Raw genomic sequence first — 26,465 nt, forward strand, 5'->3', positions numbered from 1 at the left:
TGCAGAGGGAACGCTGTTAACCTTGAGAGTTGCAAAGCCAAGTTCCAGATCCCGGAGAGGGAACGCTTCCCCTATATACAACTAAGGCATTGGATAACTAATAAGAGGATTCGGGAGGGAGCAACTAGGGCCCCTACAGGGATGGATCTTACGGTACAAGAGGGAAGGGTCGAGAAAGGGGCATGAAGATTGTACCGGTTGATAGGGGAGGCGGACACGGAGGAAATTCTCCCATATATGCAAAAATGGACTTTGGACGCGGAAGACCCATCTCAGGGGAGTCATGGGGTTGCATATGGCACCGCACCGTTAGGGGCTCTAAATGCACTTCAATTAAAGAGGGGGCGTACAAGCTTTGCTTATGCTGGTACAGGACACCACAACGAATGCACTCCATCAATCCGGACTGTCCCATGCAATGCTGGAGGGGCTGTGGACAACCCAGGGACTTAATCCATATGTGGTGGACGTGTCCAGTGGTGGAGATCTATTGGAAGGAGGTCCTAAGCCATATAAAAGAGGTAACAGGGATACAACTGTCGCTTGACCCGGTGGTGGTGTTGCTAGGTGAAGCGGTGGAAGGGAGTTATGCCAATTCCGGATGTAGAGCTGGCCTTATTACACACATGCTAAGCGCGGCAAGGATCACCCTAGCGCAGGCATGGAAGAATAAACAGGGGCCGGTAGTGGCCGCGTGGTGGGTGAGGCTTTTTGGGAGGGGGGTGGTCATGGCCATGGAGAAGGTGACAGCAATGGCCTATGGCTCCTACTCGAAATATGTTACCACCTGGATGCCGCTTCATGAGTTCATGGACGACAGGGAACACATGTATTTCAAACCTAAGTTACTGTGCCATGTTTCTATCTTATGACTGGGGGGGCTTGAATTGCGAGAAGGACTGAGCCCAAAAGGGACCTCCTGGGAGGACAGAAGAAGATGCTATACTCCAGCGAAATGCTGAGATGTTACTGTGGCAGGGGGGGGTAGTTGTAATAGTTACATTTCAGCAGCAGACGGCACCACCGATGGGGGCAAATGGCGGGAAGGATTCTGGCGACATTATGGTTTGATGTTCCTTAATATATGAATATTTGCAACTTATGCTGCTGAGAAATAAACACAGTTGATAAAAAAAATAAAAAAATTATACAAGAAATGATAAAACAGTATTTTAAACTAAAGGACCTCATTGCACATGCACCCGTTTTAGCGAACCCTGTTTATGATCGGGAGTTCTACCTGTTTTCACACTGCAATTTAATTTTAATGACAGCAGTTTTAACACAAAAAACATTAGGCCTCAAGCCATTGGCCTACTACAGCAGTACTCTAGATTCAGTAATGCAGGGCCACTTTGCGTGCGAACAGGCTCTCGCCGTAGCGGCCTTCGCCATAGAAAAAAGCGGCACCATTGTGATGGGTTGCTCAGTGACATTATACGCAGAACATTCACAGTTTGCGTTTTTAGAGAGATGCAAGAGTACTCTCACCACACAAAGAGCAACAGCATATGAAATAATTTCAAGCCCAAACGTTCATGTAGTGAGGTGCAAGACAGTGAATCCAGCCATATTTATCACAGAACCATTCACAGTAGAAGACATCCAGGAACACGATTGTGCCACGTATGAAGGAAAAGATGACATTCCTAAAGCAAGTGAAAATGCCCTAGAGGGGGGAGAAATATACTTTGTAGATGGGTCAGCATCAATAGACAGCGAGACAGGTGAAAAACATGATGGGGCGGCAGTGGTAAGAATGGAGGAAGAGGAGTATGAAGTGATTGTGCAGAAACGCCTCCCCTCACATTATTCAGCGCAGGCAGCACAACTAATAGCGCTAATTGAAGCATTACATACAGCCAAAGGGTTTGTTGTGACAATATACTCTGACTCAGCATATGCAACAACAACAGTGCACTCAGGATTGTCACGTTGGCAGCGAAGAGGGTTTAGAAGAGAAGATGGTTCACCCGTACAGCATGCAGCCCTGTTGAATGAGCTAATAGAAGCTTTAGCAGAACCGTCAGTGGTAGCATTGGTGAAGTGCCAAGCACATACAAATAACACAGATGCAATTTCATTGGGGAACGCAGCAGCAGACGCCGCAGCGAAAGAAGCAACCTATTTTAATGTCCCCCAAGCAGTAGAGTTCATTGTAAAAACACCCGGTACAGATACAACAGAAGAGGGATACAGCCATACACCAATTGCCCAAATAATAGAACTCCAAAAATGTGCATCTGTAGAAGAACAAGAATTATGGGTAAAAAGAGGATGTAAACAGTCACCAACAGATTTGATATGGCGACAGGAATTGACAGGGAAGGTAGTGATGCCTGTGGAATTGTTAGAACTAGTGTAACGCTCACCTGATTCCCGTAGAGGCGCCGGTCTTGACTTGGCGTATACCGTATCTTCAAAGGTGATGTGTAACACACGGCTGGCTCTTTGGGCTGGACCTCTGTGCACTGTATGTCTGACTCGAAGGGTAAGATGTCTGCAGATAGAAAATATGGGATTAATGAACTGGGTTATTGAATGTCTCTCTCTTCTTCCCTTTCTCTTCTCCTGTAGAACCCCAAAGGTTAACGCTCTCACCTTAGGTAAGTGAACGCCGTGCTCTCCATCTACCTCGGGGCAGGGTGCTGTAACCAGTTTCTTCACTGGATAAGGGGAGCAGGCCTCTTGACTTCAGAGGACTGCTGTCCGTCGTTTACTGCACGAACGGTAAGTTTCGAGTAATTCTAATGTCTTTAAAAGTCTTTAGTAATGATGTCTCTTGTTTTGCAGGGTTACGGCGCTGGCGGATGACGGGCTGAAGTGAGTTGAAGATGGAGCCCGTGTGATGAATAGAAGCGCCTGGAAGCACGTAAGTAAGCGCTTGTTGCCTGCTTCACGATGCGCTCTATTTGTCTTTTTATTTTGCAGGTACAAGTTGGGAGCGGCTGCAGGGTGCCGGAATACCCACTGGGTTAGATGTGGAAAGGAGTAAATGGCACGTGAGTATTAAAGTTCCCCAATGTCTTTAAACGCACCTTGTTTTGTCTTTCAGATGCGGGATGCAGCGCCGAAGGCCTCCGGAGCGTGCGAAGAGTTGGTAAGCTTTTGTCTTTCAGATGCCGGAATGCAGCGCGAGGCGTTGGTGACAGCCGATGGACCAGGTAAGTGAAGCGCTGTCACTGAAGACCGTAATGCTAACCTGTTCTTTCTTGTCTTTATAGGTGTTGCTGAAGACTGGATTCAGGATGGTAAGCCTTTTTCCTTAGGCCCAGGATCAGATGCAGAAGACACGATGAGCGTTCTGCTGCAGAGGATGCAGAATAACGCAAAGCAAGATTCATCCATCGGGTGTGGTTTAAATAGCCTCCTGTAGTGCTTAGGTGTCTCCTTCCACAGCCACGCCTAGGTAAGAAAAGAGTTCCTGCTTTCCAGAAGAGTTCCAGTGTTCTGAACCTAGGGAGTGGCTCCTGCCCCACCCAACAGGAAAAGTAGTTCCAAACAGAAGAGGATCAGAGGCTCAACTGGCAGGCAAGTAAGCAGCATGGTCTGCTGCAGGTAAGTCCACCCAAGCATTATGAGCCCGGCGCTTCCAGCGCTGGGACTGGGCATATTTATGAGCCTGGTGCCACTGGCGCCAGGACTGGGTCCAAAAGGTCCCAATTGGGACTGGTTGGCACTCGGAACCTGGGTTATGGATCTGCTTCCAAGGGAGTTGGGAAAACCCTGACCTTTTGGAAGCAGAGATCATGACAACTAGCATTTCAACATCTGCACTTCCCAACACGTGACTAAACACATTGCAGCTGAAATACAGGAACATTGGTTTGTCCCAAATTTGCAGGAACATTTGTGAAAGTTCACAGTAGACTGCACAACATGCCAAACATACAGTTCAGGAATGACTCTTAGAGCGCTGCGAGGAACACTACCGCGTCCTGTGGGTCCGTTTAGAGAGCTCCACATTGACTACGCGGATATGGGAGAAAGATGCAAAGGAGCAAGGTATCTGATTGTAATAGTTTGTCCATTCTCAAGGTGGGTGGAAGCTGGACCATGTCCTCACCCAGACGCGAAGTGTGCTGCCAAATTCTTGGTACGGGAGGTTTTCTCAAGGTGGGGCATGTGTGACATCATAAGGTCAGACAATGGCACGCATTTTGTAAATGATCTTTTCAAAGCAGTAACCACATTGTTGGGTGTAAAGCATAAATTATGTTCTATTTATCACCCGCAGGCGAACGGGTCGTAGAAAAGATCAGCAGCCTGCTCAAAAGCAAACTGTCCAAATTGTGTAGCACCCTCAAGAAGAACTGAGTGTATTGCTTGCCCCTAGCACTGTTCCAACTACGAACACAGCCAAGTAAGGACCACCATTAGAGCCTGCATGAAATAGCGACAGGACGGCGCATTCATACGCCACTCTACCCAGTAAGAAGAGCATCAGATGCTCACAGAGCTGCAACAGTGCTGGGAGATGAATTTAAGGAATACATTATCCAACTGACCCGCACAGTGCGTAGCATAGCAAGACAGATCGCGCCCGCGTTTACACAAGACATACAGACAGATACTACAATGCCAGCGCAGGACAGCCCAATGGGACAATTGATACCAGGGAAAAATGTGTATGTGCAAAGTTTTCTGTGGAGGTGGAACTCTCCGAGATTTCATGGACGCTACGAGGTCATATATTGTACACCAACCGCGGTTAAGGTGAAGGGGTTGAAATATTGGGTGCATCTGTCAGATGTGAGAAGAGCACATGATAGTACAACCCCTCAGAGTGAGCAAAATGAGAGCCACGAAGTTGCAAGTGGCTAATATACAGGCTTGCAAAATGCAACTAATTAAAAACGGCAATCAAAAAGAGTTTACAAGTAAAAGTGCATGATAAGGAAAAAGGAGATATATATATATATATATATATATATAAGAAACAGTCGCTCCTGCTCCTCCTGCTCCTCCTCTCCCCTCCCCCCACGGCTATGATTACTAAAGTTTTTTTTTTGTTTAAAAATGAGTGTATATTTACGTCATTTAACGAGAAAAATTTATAAAATAGAATAGGATTGTGCAAAGTGAACGTGTAAAGAATTAAATACGAGAAAAGTAGAAAATTAATGTGATGTCAATAAAAAAGATTAATGCAAGAAATGATGAAATACATATATATGCAGTGTACTTAACAATTTTATATCGCCCCTTCAGGTGGAAAAGTGGCAGAAAGGAGGGCCCTCACTAACAATGACACAAATGTAGATAGTGATAGGGTAGATAGCAGAATTAATATGTGGTATAGCCTAGAACGTGGACTTACATTTTCTGCAAAATTGTTTTCTGTGATGTTATTTTTTGGGGCATGGTACTGGACAGTAACTTTTTTATAATTAAGGATATGAAAGAGGGGGGAAGTGGGGCAAAACTGATACGGGAAGGCTCAGCGCTCATATGGGCTGGAGTTAAAACCACGTGGAAGCATAATGGTTCCGTAAACAACAATCTTACCACGTTGCATAAAAATCGAACCGCCAAAACTCCATTTTTGTCTCTTTCTGCTATAGAACTAAGTAAAATTAACGAGACCAATCAGATGACTCCTGCGATAGTGCGCCTGATCTGACAAATACTGATATGTACACATCCACAGAACCTAACTCACAAGGCACTGTAATGCACTTTTATCCTAACACTTTAAGTACAAAAGACACTCCAGTAACACAGTCCTGGCAAATTGATAGTGAATTGAGTGAAGCGACATGGGCGGTTGTCTTTCCCATAAATTATAAAAGAGTGAAAATGATGAATATCAGGGAAGGGGTGGGGGAGGAGGAGATGGAAAAGGGGGAGGGAGGAAAAAAAAGATGATGTTTACCATGGCCTGGGACTAGATGAATTTGAAGACCCCGCCACCCAGATCTGTCAAACAAGTGGTATTCAGACACGAGTGCAATGGCAAAACAAGCCACAAATGAGAGCCGCTAGGTCTGCTCTCTCATACCGCATGCTTCAGGCACACCCAAGATACTTATACCTCAAGAAGTGCCCTTGTCGGATGCCCAATGCTTAATTCATCTTGTATTATGTAGAATTCGGAGCACCTTCCAGTCACACACAGTTAGAATACAAACGCTGCAGAACGAGAGAACCTGCATGAGCAAGCCGCAAAGAGTGATTTGCATCAAAGAACCATTTTTCGTTATCAAAGGGACAAGGTTCACAGAAAACAAGTGGCAAGACGAGACAATCACATGTAAAGCAGAAGCATCACGAGGCTTAACTGAAGAAAACTTTCAATAGGTCAAAGAAACGTGTACTCCCGTTTGGTCCCAGCACATTGCAAAGCTCACATTGGTGACTGCACTTGAGAAACCCATCAAAACACAGAGAGAAATACTGCACAAACTCTGTTTCCATGGTGAAGGGAAGGTACAAATGGGTGCCAACAGAAAAGGCAACAAAACAATCATCATCCCAGATATGAAAAAAGGTACAGCAGCGCTCATGGACATGTATTGGGTATGTGGCAAGCAAGCTTACCTGCATCTACCGGCATCATGGAAGGGTACATGCAGCCTGGCCACCCTGCACTCAGCGCTAATGGTAATCCCAGAAAGCCATATCCAAGGGGGGGGAGAGAGTCGGCTGGCATATCGGCAGCAGGAGAGTCGATCTTTGAAAGGAGAGTTGGGTTGTAGAGGATCTGTCCAGGTCTAGGGAGATGGCAACAATGAAATCTCCCGCCCATATGACGTAGTTCGGGAATGTGCGGAAATGGGTAGCACTTAGCTGAAAAAAGTCGGGGTTATCATTGTTTGGGGCATATATATTCATAATAAGGACCCGCCATCCTGCGATCTCTCCCGCAAGCAGTAGATAACGACCCTCTTCATCCCCGATTTGGCTTTGGAACTTAAATTCCAGGCTCCCCGGGAATGTGTTGAAAAGGAGGAGCAATATCTATGGACCCCCCCAGCTCGCCAAGTTGGGGAGCCTGCCATCTCGTGCGAGGTGTGTTTCTTGTAGGCATAAAATGATCACCCGATGATTTTTAGCATAGTTTGTTGTTACGCATACTTTTTTTGCTGTGGTTAGTGAAACCACGTATGTTCCAGGTCAATGTTAGGTTCATGTTAGTCCCTTGTGCATAGTCCGGGGTACCCATGTTGCAGTTTGCCTTGGATTTCCAGCCACTGTTTGTGTAGTACGTATGGAGCATGTGGAAAATTATTTAAACGGGGCTTGGGCCACTGTCCAACAAGGGAGCCCATGGTATTTGCATGTACAGTCATCCAACACATAACTCCCCCAACCTGCAAGAGAAACAAAGTCAACTTGCAATTATAAACCACATTCCAAACCCCCCACCTCTCGCGCCAGAAACAGAAACTCACCGGCCCCACATTTCCCAACCCCTCCCCACACATCCCCAAGAAATCACCCCAAACAGTGAGTTCTATGCCACTGGGCACAGGGAGCTAGTGGCGGCTGGAGTTGCTCCGTGTGACAGAGGCTTGTTAATATATTGTTTGCTTTATAACCATTTGTTGGTGGGATTTGTATAATCTGGATCTTCACTTTAAGAATATGTTTACACCCATGAAGAGGGTGCTCTGGTGGTAAGGGAAGATCAGGATATATTCGGCTGGAGAGGTCATCACAGCGACCTTATGGGGTGACCCCCTCCCCCCCCCCTTGGGTCTGGAATATCTCTAGCAAAACGTTCAGCGGTCTCCGTGGATGTAAAAAAGGATACTTTGCCCTTGTGCACTGCCCTTAGCTTGGCTGGAAATAGTATGGAGTACCAAATTTCCTTACTTCTTAGGATATTTTTCACAGCTTGAAATGTTTTCCTTTGGTCTTGTACTTGTGGGCTGAAGTCAGGAAAAAAGAAATGGTTGCCGAGCCCCATCATAACTCTTTCTTTTCTCTGGCAGCGCGGAGTAGGAGGTCTCCGTCCCAGTAGCTAAACATTCTAGCAATTATAGCCCTCTCTGGGAGGTCTTGAGGCCAGGGACCTGTGCCCTCATTCCACCATAAACATGCTTGTGACCGGCAGATTCCCAAGGACCTCCCATTAGTAGCTTTCCAACAAATGTCTCCATATTGTTGACAGTGGTGGACTCAGCAACCCCAGTGATACAGACATTGTCACACCTGGACCTTCCTTTGAGGTCATCGTTATTGGCTACCACAATCTTGATGGTTTGTTGAATAATGGGCACCTCACGTTGAAGGATCATTACTTTATCCTCCCAGTCGCCGATCCTTTGTTCCGCTTCAGTCATATGGCTGCAGAGTTTATTGATCTGGACTGTGGAGACATCAACTTTGCAGGTCAGAGCGTCAATTTTAGCCCCCAGGTTATCAGTGCTGTTTTTAAGGGCCAACAGTGTTTGGTTCAGGGCTGGCACTAGTTGGGATGGGCCCGGCATTTCAACAGGGGGAGGAGGTTGTCTGGTTGGATCTGGCAAATTGATCTATTTTTGCCTGTCTTTTTGGGTTGCCCATGGTAGGGCAGAAGGATTCAATAGCACTTATGGGCTCCTCGACAGGTTCCAGTGCTAGAAAGTGCTACTTTCTCAGGGTGAACCGCTGTCCGCCAGTTGGTTAGTGCAGCCTTGAGAGCGATTCCGTTGGTTCCGGAGGAAGAAAAGCCCGGACTTCCCTGTGTATAAGGTTGTGGGTTAAATGGGGTCGCTCTGCAGGTTATCTCCGGGGGCCGCACATCACCCTACACGTGATGTTCATGCAGAAAGGAGGATTATCTGATGAAAGAGCACACAGGTTCAGGTGGGTGCCCAACCCATCAAGCACACGCTCCCTCCCCACACGCGCTCACATATGATCCCGGAGTTGCTGCCCGATCCACACGTCAACCAGGCTTCCCAGTTGAATGGCTACTCCAGCTCAGGAGGGCAGGGCAGGCGTCTTGCTTTCTGTTTGGTGTTGGGGGGGGGGGGTATAGGCCCCCATAAGTGAGAGATGGTAGAAGTGCAGGGCGCTCAAGTCAACAGGTTGTTGTGTTGCCCGGAGGAAGGGGGGTGTGCCGGGGGTGGCGTGGCGAGATGGGCCCCACCTCGTGCCCTGGGTCTAAGCTGTGGGCCACAGAAGGATGGCCAAGTCGCTGTAGTCATTAGTCCCCAGCAGGAAGGAGATCAGGATGACGAGGGGCGGTCAGGTAGGATGCTACCCCAGTGCTCCACAACCGATCCTGGCCTTAAGATATCAGTGTGCGCTCCTGGAGCCACCTCCGTTCAGAAAATCGAGTGCGTAGTAGTGCCCGGGGTGGGGTGGGGTGAGGAGTTGGGGGTTCGGGAGTGCCCAGTTATTATGCTCCGGGGTGTGTGACAGGACAGGCAAAGCTGCCATGGTGTCCTCAGGGGGCAATACACCCCAGTATACTGTCAGCAGGAGGGGGGGGGGGCAGAGGGGGAACACATGGCTGCCCATGTACCCACTGGTGCTCCGGCATCCCTCCTCACCCGATTGGCTCCTTCAGCCTCTCAGTCGGGGCGTGCTTGGGGTCGGGGCTCCTCACACATCATAGGGAGAGAGGATGTAGGCAGTCAGCCAAGCAGTTATGCCGCCGGGGCTGGTCTGGGCTCAGGGAGGCTCCTTGCAGTACAGCGCAGCCGGCTCCTCCTCGCTCACTGAGCCGTTGGTAGTTAGTACAGATGTTGGCTCCCCAGAAGGGGGGCAGTCGGAGAGGTGCCGTTCCACTATGGTGCTGGCTGAAGTCGCCCAGGAACAGTGGAGGGCCAAGCGCTGGAGGGCTGAGCCCGGTTCGGGGTGCTCTGCGGCTCAATACGGGTCTGGGTTTGCCCTCGTCGTGGGGGCATTGGGGTCACATCAATCGATGCCAAATTTTCTTATTTGATCAATCCCCATAGCGGGGTGGTAGACAGTATCTTGAAAGCAGGATATTCAACAGGATTTGTCAGATCTGCCTGAGAGATCTGTCGGAGCTCTCTCAGGCAGCAGCCATTTTCCAGCCGCACAACAGCCCCTCCTTCCCCCTGCTATAGACTTATATTCTTTTAAGAAAATAAAAAGAAAACCTAACTTTCCCTTACTCTAAGAGGGGTTTCCCAGCCTCAACTAAAACACTAAGGGTTCTGTCAGAATGTCCAAGTAAATGAATAGTCCACCGTCCTGTGTCAACTCTACTTCTGTCCCTTACACTTAAAACTAAACCAGAGATCAAGTAGTCCTTCTTGATCCTTAAGAAGGACTCCCCTTCTGCTGGACTAGGGGTAGAAGTTCCTTTCCAGGTGTTGGCTTATTCTTAGGGGAATGGCTCCCTTCCCCAGGTCAAAACTACAACACAAAAGGTAAAGTTCAATCACTTCTCCTTGGCAGACACACTGCCTACCTCTCAACACTCTGTATCAGAAAATCTTTATAAAACTTTGGTTACCAGGAGAATGTCTCCCTTCCCTTGGTCCCTCTTCACTTGGTTGCACAATTCAACACCACCAGGCGGAATGACTCCCTTCCCCTTCCTTTCGTTTAACTTGGATTTGGGCCTACTTGATTCACTCTCCTGCCAAGCCAGTCCTGAGAAAAATATGCAAGTCTCCCTAGTTTTGTGTGCAGGTCCCAGACCCGTATTTCGCCGTTTCTCGGGAAGGCCAGACTTGGTTTACTCGCCTGACAAGTACTGCCACAAGGAAGATTATGGATGACTCTTCCTTGGTTCTCTTTCTTTAGGTGGGGGTTTTCAGGATTCCCCTTAATTGACTCTTTGGGATATTGTTAGTTAGGGGGGGACCAATGTTACCCTCGATTTGCATGTTTTCCTTCTCAGTGCCCTTCTGCCGTTGCCAGGTTCCTCTTCTGCCCCCACCAGCCAAACCGTTCACTCTTGTAGCTTTTGGTTTCTTCTCAGGCTCTGCCTAGTTCCTCCTTGTTCAGGTCGCTCGTGGCTTCCCCGTCGCTGCAGTGTCTCCACAGAGTTTGGCTCCCTGCAGTATGCCTACCCGTTCCAGCAGGGCCCACTTCTTCTGAGATCAGGTTACTGCCTCGCCAGCTCTTTGCAGGGTCTTCCGACATTTGACCCCACAGAGACGTATATTCCTGCTTGACAGAGTCCCCGTCTGCAGGTGCTTGAATTACCTTTGCCGAACAGTTCCTGAGCTCTCTGTTCCTCCTGGGACGTCTTGACCCAGTATGGAGTCCTTCTTCCCTTTATATGTTGGTTGTTGAAACAATTTGACAAAACCGACTACAATGTTCATTTGAGATTCGCAGAGCATTCTTCACTACTCTGTGCCTGCTCCTCGTCCAAGTCTTTTTCACACAAGTCTCCACTAGGTAGTCCCAGCTCTTCGTCGTTCATCTCGGTAGATGTCACACTGACTGCCCTACACATATACATGGGTTGGTTGAGTTTAGTTTTGGGGTATACATGGTAGGGGCAGAGGGGGGGGGGGGTCATGAGGTGTTGGGCTGGAGTGTCTATACCGCATTCACCCGAGATATTCTCCCTGATCCCCAGAGGGGGGGGGGGGCGGGAGTCTGTCACTGAGATCCTCCCGCTGAGTACCAGCCTCAACTCCCTGGCCTCAAGGGAAGGGGCTTCCCCTTGGGGAGAAGTGACAACATATCTGGATACGTCACAGGGCTCATTAGCAAGGCAAACAGCAAAATAGAACAGTCCAAAATAAAGAAATGTCCAATCAATGTTCTATACAAAATATATGCTTTAATTAAACACACCATGTACAATAATAAATCAACCCCTGAGAAAAGAACACAGAATAAGCAAAGATAGCAAGATACAGTAATGAATCAGGGGTGCACGACAAGTAAAAACCATAATGTTCTTTAAAAGGATATGCTCCTGGGTGACAAAGAGATAAATGTGGCCTAACCAGTCTCTATGGCCCAGGGGGCAGCAGTGGCGTCTCAAGGGTATGGGGGACACTGGCCTCCCGTACAAAATGCTGTTCCTCCCCTTGTGACCCCCCTCCACTGCAGGCGGAAGGTGTGGGCATGGGTTGCTGTGCTGACTGCCTCTCTATGCAAAAATGTACCTCAGAACAGACAGGGAATACACTTCTGGGACAACACCTCGTGACCAAAATCATGAGGCTGTTCAACCAGCGTTTTCCACCACCGCTCAAATTGGCTTTTTTGGGGAGAGGGGGTGTTGCCATGGCCTGGATGGAGTGTGGCTTCTGTTGTGAGAAGCAGGGACAAGTTATGGGGCTTCTGTTCTGGCTGCTGTGGGGCAGGATTCCAGTAATGGGGCTTGTGATCTGGGTAGTGGGGTGGCAGGATGCCAGCTATGGGGCTTGTGCTCTGGGTAGTGTGGGGCAAGAAGCTAGGTATGGGGCTTACAATCTTGGTGGTGGGGGCAGGATGGCCGGTATGGGGCTTGTGCTCTGGGTAGCGGAGTATGTGATGCTAGGTACAGTGCATGGGCTCTGGTTAGTGGTGAACAGGATGCCAGCTATAAGGCTTGTGCTTTGGGGTGTGGGGTGGGGGGCAGGATGCCAAAGTGGTGGGCAGATTGCCAGGTATGGGGCTTGCATCTGGATGGTGTTGGGTGATTTGAGTTTGGACTTGTGGGCCTCTAACCTACATATGGTGACTCTACCAAACATAAAATGGCATTATTGGGGCATTTGAAGCTGCGCTTGGCATATTATTACACCCCCTGCAAGGCTATACATTACATACGACTGACCAGGCATTATTGGTGGATTTGAGGTTGCACTTACATCAGCACCTGTGGCTCAGGGGAAGATTTTGGCAAGGCTGACGGCACTGTTGGAACTTGCATTATGCCATCTAGAATTACGTAGTTGTTTGAAACTGGCAACCCAATCCTTAACTGGTAGATGGTACATTGAGCGGAGCATTGCCGTGTTTAAGAGATCCATGGTGTTTTTAAACAGTACCCCAGGCAGTTTGGTACTTGTATTGGCTACTCAGGTCACCCTGAATTGATGGCACCCTGCACCATTTGGGTAACACTAAGGTATACTAGGAAGTAACCTGGCATTTTGGTGTTAACACCTTGCAACCAATTCTGTTATACGCTGGCATTTCTGAACCCAGCACTGTGTACTGCATGATATCATGGCACAATATTAAAACTGATGGTATTTATACTGACACTGACCTGTGATGCATAGTTTGCATTGCATTGTACTTACAGTTGACGCCCTGGCATCAGAAATATTAGGTTTAAATTTTCCCGCGGAATGGCTCCTAAATACTCATTTTCTGATCCAACGTTCCTCAAACATTGTGCTGTAGAAATACACAATTTTTAGCTACCACTGGACACTTATGGCTACTTCGCCCACATTAATTTGCAAAAAGCATTCATGTCGCCCATTTATATGTGAAATTTGATTCCTGGAGACGCTACTGAGGGGCAGATAGCAGTCAATAGTACCTTTTTGAAGTTCTTGGTGGTCCTGCAGCGCCAAACCAGAGTTCTTCGATTCGAATAGCGGGACAGGAGGAGTACCTTTCTCATGCTCCCAAACACGGGGGAGGCTAGCACACAACTGCAGGGATCCTTCAAAATGGTGATGCCCTGGTTACTGTTACTGCTGTGGCTGGGAGAGAGAGAGACAGGTCTTGTTCCAGCAGCGGGTTCACTCCCCCAATTGTCCCGAAACAGACTGTTGGTTTGCCACGAGTCCCCACAAACCCCCGTAAGTCACCCAAGACTGGAGTAATTATAATATATACCACAGTCTAGCATAGACCCTCCCACCTCCACCCAGGGTGGTGAGATCACAAGCCTAGATACGTCCTCAATGGAGGCAAAAGAAACAGCGAGATGTTTATATATCGGATATGTAATACAGAATCCCACTTACCAGCAGAGGAAAACAATATCTGAAACCCATGCTTCCTCAATTACTAACTACTCCTTTGCTGAGAACTAATCAGGGGGTGCAGGTTGATAAACACATTCTGAGTCAGGTCTCTAGACTGAAGGAAGTTCCTCTTAAGCAGTGTAGTGATCTCAAAGATCAAATAAACAAAAAACAATTCAAAGAAATCCAGGAAATCCAATGTAGTGCCAAAAAAGTCCTGTGTCCCATTACAGTCCAAACAAACAAAACAACCAGGATATGAAAAGAGATCCTGGCGTACTGGAACAAAAACAATGTTCACAAGAAAAGCAAAAGTAGTCACCACAAAGTGCCAGTGTCGGCTCCAAGCAGGATTCTAATCCAGAAATTTTTGGAGCGCTGCGCTTCTGTGCTGGCCTTGTTTATGTTTATCTGGCATCAGCATATAACGTTGCGCGCCGACTGCCTTCTGGAAACTTTAGTGCTGGCTGGTATCACGATTGCGAGCATCAGACCGGAGAAGCACCGCTCGGAGACGGAAGGAACGATGTACCTCCAGGAAGCCGGGAGGATGACAGAAAGGCCAAACCAGGGAGGCTGAGAGAAATCATACCCCAAGGCAGCGCGAAATAAACCAGACCCCCACGGCGGGTTGAGAGAAGACCCAGATCGTCAAAGCAGGGTGAGAGAAAACTCAGACCTCCCCTCCCCCCAAAGGATGGGCGCGAGACCCGAGACCTCGGGGAGAGGGAAAAACCAGGAGCTAACAAACTGGATAAAATACCACAATAGTCATTGGTGGGAAGTCCAAGGAGGGTACAGAATGTGGAATTACAAACCATCGTGGATCCAAAAGGGTGGAAGAAGACCATAAACCGACAACAACCCTGTTAATCCTAAAAGAAGAGAGACTAAACAAAGACTGATATGCAACCAGAGGAGGGAAAGGTGGAAGAGACATTTGGTGTCTTTACGTGAACTGTGCTAAGAGCCAAGGAAACCCTTTTCTGATAAGGAGAGATTAGTGTGGGGTCCGAAAGCAGCCACAATTCTTTGGTTTAGGAAAAGGCCCTTATTGGTCCTTTGTTAAAGTTAGGCTTGTTCGTTAATAGTGGTAGGGACAGAACTCTGACTATGGATTGCAGACTGATTATTTCGTAGGCCATCCTAATGAGCACTTTTTTAGACTCCGTTTCTTTCTGTTGGATTAGGGCCAAGAAACTTCAGGACAGTTCAGGTTTTGGGTGTTCTAATAAAGAAACAAATAACCAACCCAAAAAGCCACTTTGTCCGTCTCCTGACTTACCACACCCTCATCCCCTGGTATGGGCCCCCTCTTTTCTTCCAACGGGCTGGCTCTGGATCCACCCTTCCACCTCCTACAATAAGCTGGTTCTACATCTGCACTCCCTAACGGTTCTGTGTTGCCACCCACCCAGCCATCAGTTCTGTGCACTCCCATCTGTTACACTCCATGTTTTATCAATTGTTCGGTTTTAGGTCACCACCATCATCGCCTCCCCATGTTCCTTTCTCCCTGCACCACTACATTCGGTAATGCACATAAGAATGGGAGTGTTAACATCATTATTTATCCTATGTAGAGTGCTTTTGTTCAAAACAATATTTTTTGCTATCTCCAATAAATACAATGCAGTACAATCTAAGAGTGACTGGGGTGTTCAGGCAAAAGGCCAATCATGGAAGAGTTTCCTTTGGACAGGGTGATAACATTTTTACACAAAACACTGTGGGAAAGCTATAGAGCGTTAAAGGGAAGGTTATGGTTAGCAATGGTCTCTTTGTATTCTGAGGACAGTAGAATGCCTGACCTAAGACCTAAACCAAGGAGGCTTGCTGCCTTGAAAATCAGCCTTTTAGAGCAAACAAGCTGGTTCAGCCCAAGTGCTAAACTTAACTACAAAGCAAATACATTATTGTAACCTGAAGTCCCTTGATGTTCGCTTGTTTGTCTTGCCATATGCCGAGGATGGCCATACATCAAAGGAAGATACCACTTCCTTTAAAGAACATGACTGGAGGGGGAACCAAAAGCACCCGGCAAACCACCAAAATGAACAAATGATGGAAAGAAATGATAAAATCATCAATTGCACCATCAATAGTATCCAGATTGTGCCTTACCCAGCAGCTTGCGCATCTTTCAGTCTATATAAAAGGCCTGTACTGCTTCTCAGAAGATCCAACTGACCCTGTTAAAACAAAAAAGAATGTCAGTACCCAAATATAAACACATCAGATTAATTTCATTCACATTAAAAATGTAATATATTTATTGCTTAATGCATTGGTGCCACAGGTAAGGAAGAGGTTGGGGGGTGAAGACAGGGTAAGAGTACAGACAGACACATGGAGTTGCTAAAGAACAAAAGGCCCTCCCCTCCCTCTACCCCTCAACACTTATTCCAGCATCTTACTTTCTTAAGGCAAGCACATATTTATTCCAATCTTTTCTTTAGGTCTAACTATTACTCTGCTGCTGGGCTCATATCTTCCCATTCCAACCACAACCAACTAGGGAATTCACAGCCAAGGGCAGAATGCATAGGAAACCAATTAATACATTTGGCTTGCACACTGCCAGGGAATTAACTAACATCCAAGAAACAAACCAGTTGCTAGCTGAACACCATTGAAAGATTATTATTATTATTATTATTATTATTATTATTATTATTAATACATTTTGAATGATCACGTCTGAGAGGACTGACCATTGCTGATCTGTCCACCAAATCGAAGACGGTGGACAGGTCCATAAAAGCCAAATAAATACTACCTTCTTTTAAGATGGTATACTTGAAGGTCCACAGCATGAAGTTTAGTGTCCAATTTGATGTCCTCAGTCCTTAAGCCCCAGCAGATTGCCCCCTACAATTTTATAAGAGGTCACCCAATCCACTAAATACCCTTATGCCACGCACCCCAATATTTTTGAGGAAGACCCAAAAGTGAGATTGGTAAAAGGATTTTGGTGTAGATTAATCTGTAGTTTTATAAATGGGTATGATAATTTCATAATGCCATGATTCAGGAATTACAAGGCTCTTTAACACTGCATTAAAGAGATTACAAAGGATAGGAGCCCAAAAATCTAAATTAGACCTACATGGATAATAAGGTAGGAAATAAATGCTGTGGAACCTGCTTGGTTTTTGTAATTTTATTGCCTTGGTGACATCTGCATAGGTGACAACAGCCGAATCACCATCCAACCAAACTGAGTCTTGTGCTGGGGTAAACAAATGTGGTAATTATCTTTTGAAAATATGTTGCTAAAATACAAAACCCACTGCAAGGCTTGTACATTAGTCTTGACAGAAAAGTTAACAGGAGGATTGGCTTCTTTTGCCACCATCATCCAAAAACCCTTACAGTGGTTTCTTTGCACGACCTCTTGAAACTCCTCAAAGCTCCTATGCCAATTCTTGCTTGCGTAGGGTGCATACTCTTATATTCTGTCTTTTTTGCTAAAGCCAGCATTCTACTTCTAGGTTGGGCTATATGTGCATTGCAAAGAGATTTCCTGGCGTCTTCACGTTTGTTATTAAATAATTGTTTAGCCAGTTTTTTCTATTTCGGACACACCTTTTTTGTCACCTCTTGGGCACCGACCTTTGTTAATTCTTTATAGACCGAAATAAGCTTATTTGCCGGGATTTCCTCCTTGAGACATTCCATGAGAGTTGAGGCTCCCCTTAAACCATACTCGTATAAGGAGTTTATGTTAACCTTATCCCAACAAATCCTTCTACGATTTGATGAGCGAGACCCTTTTAAACACTTGGAGGATAGATTTCCTTTAATTTCTAAGCGACAATCCAGCCTTAAACATTTATGATCATTCTCATTCCGATCTAAAACTTTGAGGGGTCAGTAAAGCAAAGCGGACAACTGCTTGTGGGTTTATCACAATATCCCATTTTAGTGAAGAAGAATATATGAAAACAAAGCCTTGCTTGCCCTACTCTAGTGAGGAATTCCCTGCCTAGTCTAAAAGCTAAGGAAACATTCTCTAGCATGGGACAACTGTCCCTCACACTAAACAAAGAAAATATACACAATATAATAAACAATATCAACACAATATCAGAATAACCTTCTCCTGTCTTGGGTAAGATCCCTTCCCCAGGATTCAAAAGTCAACTCAAAATGTTAAGCAAAAGAAAATAAAGGTTTTGAATCAGCTCTTGATTGTTCCAAGTCAAAGAAAAGGTTCATCAAAAAATAACAACTGGTAACAAATGTCTGTTCCTGGATAAAAGATTCACTGCCAACTATCAGAAAAGAAATCACACCAATGGTGCTCCTGGTTATGATAAATTGTTTCTTCTTTCAAGATAGCTTGCCACAGTTCAATAGAAGGTGCAATATTCCCCAATGTCAATAATACACAATTCTTTAGCACTTCTTTAGTCACAACTTTACATTTATAGATTTGTCTGGATGATTTCTTTGTGCGGCTGCTTCCACTTCAACAGCCACCCTTCTACTGGTGGTACAAGGAGAACCGTCACCTTTGTCCCACAGTACATTACTGCTTCAGACCACTTCAAGGTTACATCTGCTAACAACTTAGCATACCACCACAGTTTAACTACTACTAACACCACCACAGCTCAGTACTTTGAATTGTTAGACAGGCTTCAGCAAGATACACGTTAACCTCTTCAGGTAGACAAGGCACTCTTCCCTTCAATGACTTTCTCAAAAGGGGCAGCCTCTCTGCCTTCCTTGTCCGTCTACTACAATTAACAACCTGGTTCTGCCCTAATACTGACCTCTCTGGCTTCCACAGCCTTTGGCACCACAGGTTGTGTCTACTTCAGAATGTTTCTTACAAGCAGTCAGTTCCCCTTCTTTACTCCCACCTTTCTGCAAGTTATTATCCCAAGTAATTGCCCAGAATCCTTGGTGCCACTCTCTCAGCTTCAGGTAATACTGGCACACTTGTATCTTAGGCCACTTGACTGTTAATAACTTCACAGTGTAGTTGGATTGCTTTATAACTATTTGAAAGGCTGGTTTCACTATTAAAGGGGGTGCCTCTTGGGTTGGGTAATGCCTGTTATTGTATTCAACAGTTTAGACTTTTTTCTTCATAGAAATTAAAAGAATGTCACTTCTAGATACAGTATAGGATTCACTCTTTAAGTTGAAAACACAATTAGGCTCATGTAACCTCTCTTGAAAGTAGATTTCAAGGTTTAAAGAGGACTAGGGAATTGTATTCTCGTGTAATGGCAAAGGATAAAGTTGCGACTTCCTTTGGGAATTACAATTAGGCACACGCAACCTCTTTCTGATGTAGTTTTCACACTTTATAAAACTTGTAACTCGAGTATTGTCAAGCTTAGGTATTCGGTGATGGTTTAGAGAGCGTTCCCTCTTCTTAATTAGGGACGCACCACCAATCCGTTAGACAGCAAAAGTATTTTAAATCATTCAACAATGGATTTCAGCAACTTTAACTTCTCACGCAAGTGTTAGGTCTTTCACAGCATACATGAGTGCTACATTTCCATTACCAATATTGTGAAGGCAACAAAACTTCTACTCGTATGAAGCCATACGTGAGTGAACAAGGAACTGGATACTGATAGCGGCAAGGTTTACTGTTAGCGGCAAGGCTTGTGCAACGCGTTAGAACACTGTGCTTCACTCACCGGCTTCTCAGACACTTGCTTTGCGGGTTGCACGACTTACACTGCAACTAGCTATAACGAGCTAAAAGTCAACAGTTTAGCTCGTTATAGGGAAAAGTTAGATAAACAATCTCACACTAGGAGTGCGGTGGACAAGGACATTTTCAGGCTGCCAAATGTGTCGGACCCACAACAGGCGAGTTCCTGACCTGGGTTCAAGGATCAGAGGCCTAGAAGATGAAGGATGCGGAGTAGCATGCGCGGATCAAAAGAATGTTGCTGTGATTTTATGGAAGATGGTCTGTTAAAGGAGCCTCCCCGTCCCCCAAGACGGTTGGCAGGACTTTCACAGAAATTTTGCAGACAGATGGCCTGGAGGACCCCGACCACTCCAATCAGCATCCATGCGCACAATGGTCAGGCCAGCTAAACTCCAGTTTCACAAGCATACACACAGGGATGCAGATTGGGAGAACTGGGAGACCTTCATCCAGTCAGTACTTGATTGGACTCACATAAATGGACCCTATGCGGATTCTGGAGAGAGCCCACGTAGGCCGAATGGCCAAAATGGCTAGTTCGTAGAGCTCAAAAACACTACATTTCAATTTGCCACTGCTCAGGGAACAAGTGGCTACTAAAGTGGCAAAAAAGGCTACAACACTGTGTATGCATATAAAAGTATACATCTGTTAACACCCTTTATCTAAAAACATTTACAGGGAGAGGGTACTTGGCCTAGGACAAAATGGGTCCGGTTTGTATTATCCCAGGCCCGTTAGCCATATTGGATACTTCGAACAGCACAAAAATATAATTGCAGCTTTCAGGGAGAGCTCAGAAGAGTTCTTTGTCAGCAAAAATAAGTCAGGATTTCCAAAAAAGCAATAAAATCAAGGGACTACAGTCATCAAAAGGAGATTCAAAAATTGAAAGAACTAATATAGCCCAACAGGTAATCCTAGTGGATTTGATTGATTAATTACTTTACCATCTATACTGTTGAGTCTAAAGTGGTACAAGTATTCTCAGGAATGATCGCAGAGTTTGATGTGCTTAGGATTCCAAGATGTACCTCACTGATAATACAGAATAAGCGTGAAAGCTATCTACCAAGGGTTTTCAGAGAAGCAAAACTAATTGCACTAGCGTTAACATCAACAGATGGTCCATTAACTTCTGCACAGATAATAGGACGTTGCCGTACAAGTGAGCTTCTATGAAAGGTAACGTTCCCATTAAAAAAGTTTGCCGGTAATGAGCAATGTGAATACATAAATGTGTAAAGAAGAGTAGATAAAGGCGGAAAGGAAGAAAAGGCTGCTCCCGGCTTGGGCTAAGTCTTGGGTTGCATTGACTGTGCAGGCATTAGGGAAAACTGCCTTGTTTGGACAATCATACACCATTCCAACCACCTTACACTAACACTAATGCAAAAATGCAGTACTTGGCATGCAGCCAGAATGTATAATGTAACCTATAATACAATGTGCACTTACGATTGACAGCAGTTTGTTGATCGCCATAGCCCTCTGCTGGGGCTCGATGTGAGGCATCTCATTCTGAATAACCTGGTCAGTGATACCATGGGGGAACTGCTGGCATAATTCTATGACCCTGAAAAGGGAAGAAAACGTCAATTAACATTTACATTCCTAGGGAAAAGTAAAGAAATGTGCAAATAACTGAACTGAAGCACAGGGAAATGGTGATTTACACATGATCAAACCATTCTGGTCATATAGGTAAACAGATTTGGCTACAGATACAAGTCATCACCTTGGCACCCAATCTCCTGTTTCCCTTTCTTCCTGATCATTTCAATGTAATATAGCATGCCATACTTGTATTCTGTATATTACCAAAAATGTACACATCCATTAATCACAAAAACTGTAGCAGTTGGTAGATATTGGCCCAAGATCACACAATTTCAGACAGGTGCTAAAAGGTCAATTACAAACTGTGCATTTATTACATCAAAACAAATAGTATTGCAATTGCAACACATTGACCCCTCAATGACATGTACAGAAAGGGACAACAAAGTCATCTAGTACCAATGATGGTGCAGTGTATGCTTACAGGCATCTAAGATATTGTTTGGTTGTAAGGGGAAGTGGGGCGAAGAATACTACCGTTGCGAGTGTTTTTGAATTAACTGCTCATCTGATCCTTTTGCCCTTTAGTCTGGTAGAGAGCCAAAAGCCAATGGCATTGCTCTCTCGTGATGCATTGGCAACAGAGTGGTATTGTTGCGATCTGATGCCGCTCTATCAGGAAGAAAGGGTTGAGATCTTCTTGGACCTTTTTTTGCTTACCATACTGGAGTTATTGGCAGGCTTTTTTCACCTTTGATTCATCTATGGCAATACCCTACTGCAAAGTGATATGTCCCAAGATTTCTTTTTCCTGTTGGTGAAGCACAAATTTCATACACTTCTGGCGCAAGTACAGTATCTGCGCGACAGCACTTCGATGATCATGTGCATCGATCACATGTTTCTCCATCGTTAAGGAGCAGAGCAGAATGTTGTTTAGGTAAACTATGAATTCCTATAACTCAAAAAAAATGTAATTGATAAAAACCTGGGATGCAGCCAGTGCGTTGGGCATTGCAAAAGGCATTCCCAGATATGCACGCAATCCTAATAGCATTTTAAAGACCGTTTTCCTCTCACCCCCGTCCTTCATGCGCAAATGAGAACACATGGCCGCGGTTGCGTTTGTCGAAAAGGCGACTCTTTGTTCACTGATCGATGAGCAAAGTTATCAGAGATGAAAGGTTACAGTTAGCACACCATCATGTTATTCAGACTTATTAGCTCACACACGGTCCTGAGTTGCTGCATTCATCAACACAAAACTCGGGGGCTGCAAACGGCAAAGCTGATAGGCAGATAAACCCCTTATGTAGGCCGTCTCTGAAATATTCTGTCAATACAGATTGTATAGCAAGGAAGCACACTACGGGGATGTTTGAAGGTACAATTGTATGACTAATGCAGAGGAAAATGTTCGGTTTTCCAGGTCTATATCATCATGTCTGAAAATTACTTTGTTTTCCTGGGTGGCAGTAAGGAGGACTGAATGCTAAATGTCTGTGCATTGGCTACAATACTGCCGTTTGCTTCCCATGTGCTTGGAAATGTTGTCTATATTATAGTCCACGTCTTTCTGTGTTGATCATGTTCCTTATGCTGAAGCATTTCCAGCCAGTAGGACGCCTCTATTAGTGGAATCTAGAACAGCAAAGTAAACGACGACTGTGTGATTGCCTAGCTTTCCTTCCAAGGAAAATGAGTTCCGTCTTTGGCGTGAGGGGTCAGAAATGTGAGATGGACAACTTTGTGAAGGGTTTTCAAAAGATGCAATTTTATTAACTCAAAAAGGTTGATAAACGCCTCACTATACCTACCCTGATGAGGATTTCTCTGCCTATCAAAATAAACTAAAGGAAACACTAACAAAAGGTTTCTGTCCCTCACACTTATACATACAACAAACTTAACACAGCAAAATATGGCAATTCAAATATAACAGAACTAACGGTCATGTTCCCAACCTGATAACTGTGTCTCTTTATAAATCGAGTGAATTACCCTTCTCCAGATTGAAGCAGGATTCCATACAACAGTTCAAAGGACTATGAAAATCCTATCTTGCAACAAACGTTCCAATACAGTTCTTTTTGCTCCAACTTGAACTTCCACCAACAGTTCACAATGTTCACGTTTTTCCTCTTTCAACTTGTAATCAAGAGTTCAAAGCAACTTCTTCTCATATACCAGGAATACTTCCATAGTTCATTAGGATAAACAAAAATGTCTTTGTAAGGATAGCTCAGCACCAGTTCACAAAACACTTGTTTAAAGAATGTTAGATGATTCTACAGCAGTTCACACAACACTTGCTTCAGCAATATTAATTTGTCAGCAGGATTCTACAACAATCCACAAAAACACCTTGGTGGTTCTGCCACTTCAAGACCTTCAACCATACCACAGTATTTAAATGATTTCCACCTGGTCCACTCACCTGCCAAGCCTACTACTACAAGATCCTTTGTCATGGTGTATCCCCTGCCAGGACAGTTGCAGCTACTAACTACTACAGGTACTTCTCTGGCAAAGGGGTATTTTCAACAATATCTTTTGCTTCAAAACATCAAAGTTTGACTACTACTTCTGGGAAGACAACATAACACACTGGTGTTGTGTGTTATTTGTTTTTGATTCTGATAGAACCTTTACAAATGTAAACACTTTTTCAACAATGTAACACAATACAGTCAATCAATTTAATCTGTAAAACTTTGCCAATAACAATAATACAAATAATCTCGTCTAAAAGCTCCTATTTCATTTCAACGTGTGTTGCCGGTTGATATCCCCATCTTCCCAAAAACTCTTCCATAAAAGCATGCATATTAAAAGAGGTAAAGAATTCCAACTACAAAAGCAATATAACTTATGCACCAGTTTAAGATTACATTTTATTAAATTTTATAATTGCCCCAGACTTCTTTAATCACCATGGTAAACTACTTCTTACAGTGGATCATCTTGTATCAGCATTTATCAGCTTAACAAAATCAGCGCCATACCCAATACAAGGCTATGTGTACCTCCTCAGTCTCGGTGTTTAGGCAATAATTCCAGAACTCATCACTTTTTATAGAATCATAGTGGTGTATGTATTTACCCAGGAGAGACATAAGCTAAACCCAACACTTTGCATTCTGTAAAAACAAGCCTTGGGGTCTCTTTGGTTCCTGGTAGGTTACAGACCCGGCATATCCTTGGTCTAGTGGAATCTTTAAATGTGCACCCTTAAAAACAAATAGTGGTAGCTGACTCGTGTGCAGTTTGATTCTCAAATTCCACACTGCCGGACTCTGTTTCAAGTACTTTTGTATTCTCAAAAAGGTATGTCAAACTTTGACAACATATTCGTATGTTCTCAACGAAGATAACCGAACATAATTGTTAGTCCAGTCCCATCTCTACACTTTCCTAATGAATAGATCTTTCAAAAACTCAGTTCTCCAGTCAAACTTAGGGTGCCAGTCTATAGTATCATAACGGTCCTCAATTACAAGTTTAAAATCACTTCCACTATTATCTCAAACGGACCCCATGTTTTCCCCCTCCGACCCCGCACTGGTAACAGTTGGCACTTGGGGCTGGAATTTGCTTTTAAGTGGAGGACACTCTGTCTTTCCTTTAGCAAGCCCTTCAACGATACCAATCCCTACTCAAGTCTAGAATATTCAACAGGAGTGGAGGAAGGGAATCTCAATACTTTTCTCCAAAAGTAACATCCAGTTTATCCAGCCAACCCACTTCTTTCATAGCCAGGTCTTCCAAACCACACTATACCATACGACAGTAGGTTTGTCTGTAATATGACATGGAACCAAAACCACTCTAGCCTCAATCTGGGACAATCTTAAGATCATTGCAGACTCTGCAGGATGCGCCGCACCAATTCTCCTCGATCTGTCTGCTGCCTTCGACACGATTAACCACTCAATCCTTCTCGACAGTCTCCACCCCCTTGGAATCCGTGGAACCGCTCTCAAATGGATCGCCTCCTTCCTCAAAAACAGGAAACAAATAAACCTCCTCTCCCCTTTGGTCTCAGCTGCTCGCTCAGTTAATACTGGAGAACCGCAAGGTGCATGCCCATTTGCTCTCCTTTTCAACCTCTATATGTCCTTTATATGTCCACCGTTCCGGGAATCACGCCGACGATACCCAAAATCATCCTTAAAATCCACAACTTAAGACTCCAACTCCCAGCCAGACCTCTCCCAGCCAGACCTTGCAACCTGCCTCCTAGAGATCGACCATTGGATGACTATAAACCACCTCCTCTTAAACACCACTAAAACCAAAATCATGGTGTGCGGCAACACTGAGCTTCGACCTCAACCACTTACTTGGCCCCCCCTTCCATGGGCCACACGCCCACCCCCACTGTCACAGTAAAAAACCTTGGATGCGCTGTGGACTCTGGCCTAACCCTCTCCCGACAGGTCAACAATGTATCTAAATGTCACTACCATCTGAAAATTCTCAGGCGCATCTTTCCCTACCTCTCCTTCCCGAACAGACTTGCCACTGTTACGTCAAGACTGGACTATGCCAACTCATACCACCTTAATAAACTCCAAAGAGCGCAAAATGCTGCAGCTAAACTGCTCCTCGCCCTGGGTGCAAGAGACCACACCTCTCCAGCTCTCAAAACCCTCTGATGGCTTCCAGTCGGACAAAGAGCCACTTTTAAAACCCTGTGCATAACTAATCGTGCAGTGCATAAATCCGGGCCACTGTACCCGCAAGGTAAGTTAAAACCCTATCTCACACCATAAGATCAAGCTCTGCCCTCCTTTTAGTGATCCCAACCACTAACTCCCGTCAGGATTGGAGGATCCGCAGATTACTAAAAACATGGCTCTTTCCATAACACCAACAACAACCAGAAAGATGCATCTGAGCTACCAACACCCAATGACTAAATACACAATCCCAACCTCGTCTTCAATGAATACGCCCACTGATTCGACTATAGACAACCGTATATGAACACCAAACAATGATCGTTAGAGGATGGATGGATGGAATGGACGAATGGAATGTTATGTTATATTACTTTGCATTAATATAGCGCCTTATGTATCATTGGTATGATCTCAAAGTGCTGGTAGGTTGAATGCCCTCGGGAACCGTAGTTCAAGTCAGGAGAGAGGGAGAAGAAGAGGAAGAGGAAGAGAGTCATAAGGTGCGTGGGTGCACCAGATGTGTGCAGCTGGTGTGGCACTTGCACGATAGCTGCTTCTTAGCGCTAAGTGTGGCAGTTGGGAGGTCAGGAATATGTGTTCATTCTGGTGGGTTGATACCCAGACTGATTTCTGGCTGCGTTAGGCCTGAGGGGATGCATAGGCTAGCGGTGTGTGCAGAGCTTGCTGTGT

The 26,465-nt window shown here is 45.2% G+C and overlaps 1 protein-coding gene across 1 annotated transcript in view; it reads right to left on the reverse strand.

Annotated features, from left to right (window-relative positions):
• Positions 1–26,465, reverse strand: part of POLR3F (RNA polymerase III subunit F) — a 349,333-nt gene that overhangs the window by 301,652 nt on the left and 21,216 nt on the right. Inside the window, exons 2-3 of the mRNA XM_069607539.1 lie at positions 20,989–21,106; positions 15,969–16,036 (exon numbers count right to left, since the gene is read on the reverse strand). Of these exons, the coding sequence (XP_069463640.1) occupies positions 15,969–16,036; positions 20,989–21,106 (186 nt within the window). The remainder of the gene's footprint in view (positions 1–15,968; positions 16,037–20,988; positions 21,107–26,465) is intronic.

The sequence above is a fragment of the Ambystoma mexicanum genome, chromosome 4q (genome assembly GCF_040938575.1).
Source record: "Ambystoma mexicanum isolate Mex_15411 chromosome 4q, UKY_AmexF1_1, whole genome shotgun sequence".
Lineage (NCBI taxonomy): Eukaryota > Metazoa > Chordata > Amphibia > Caudata > Ambystomatidae > Ambystoma > Ambystoma mexicanum.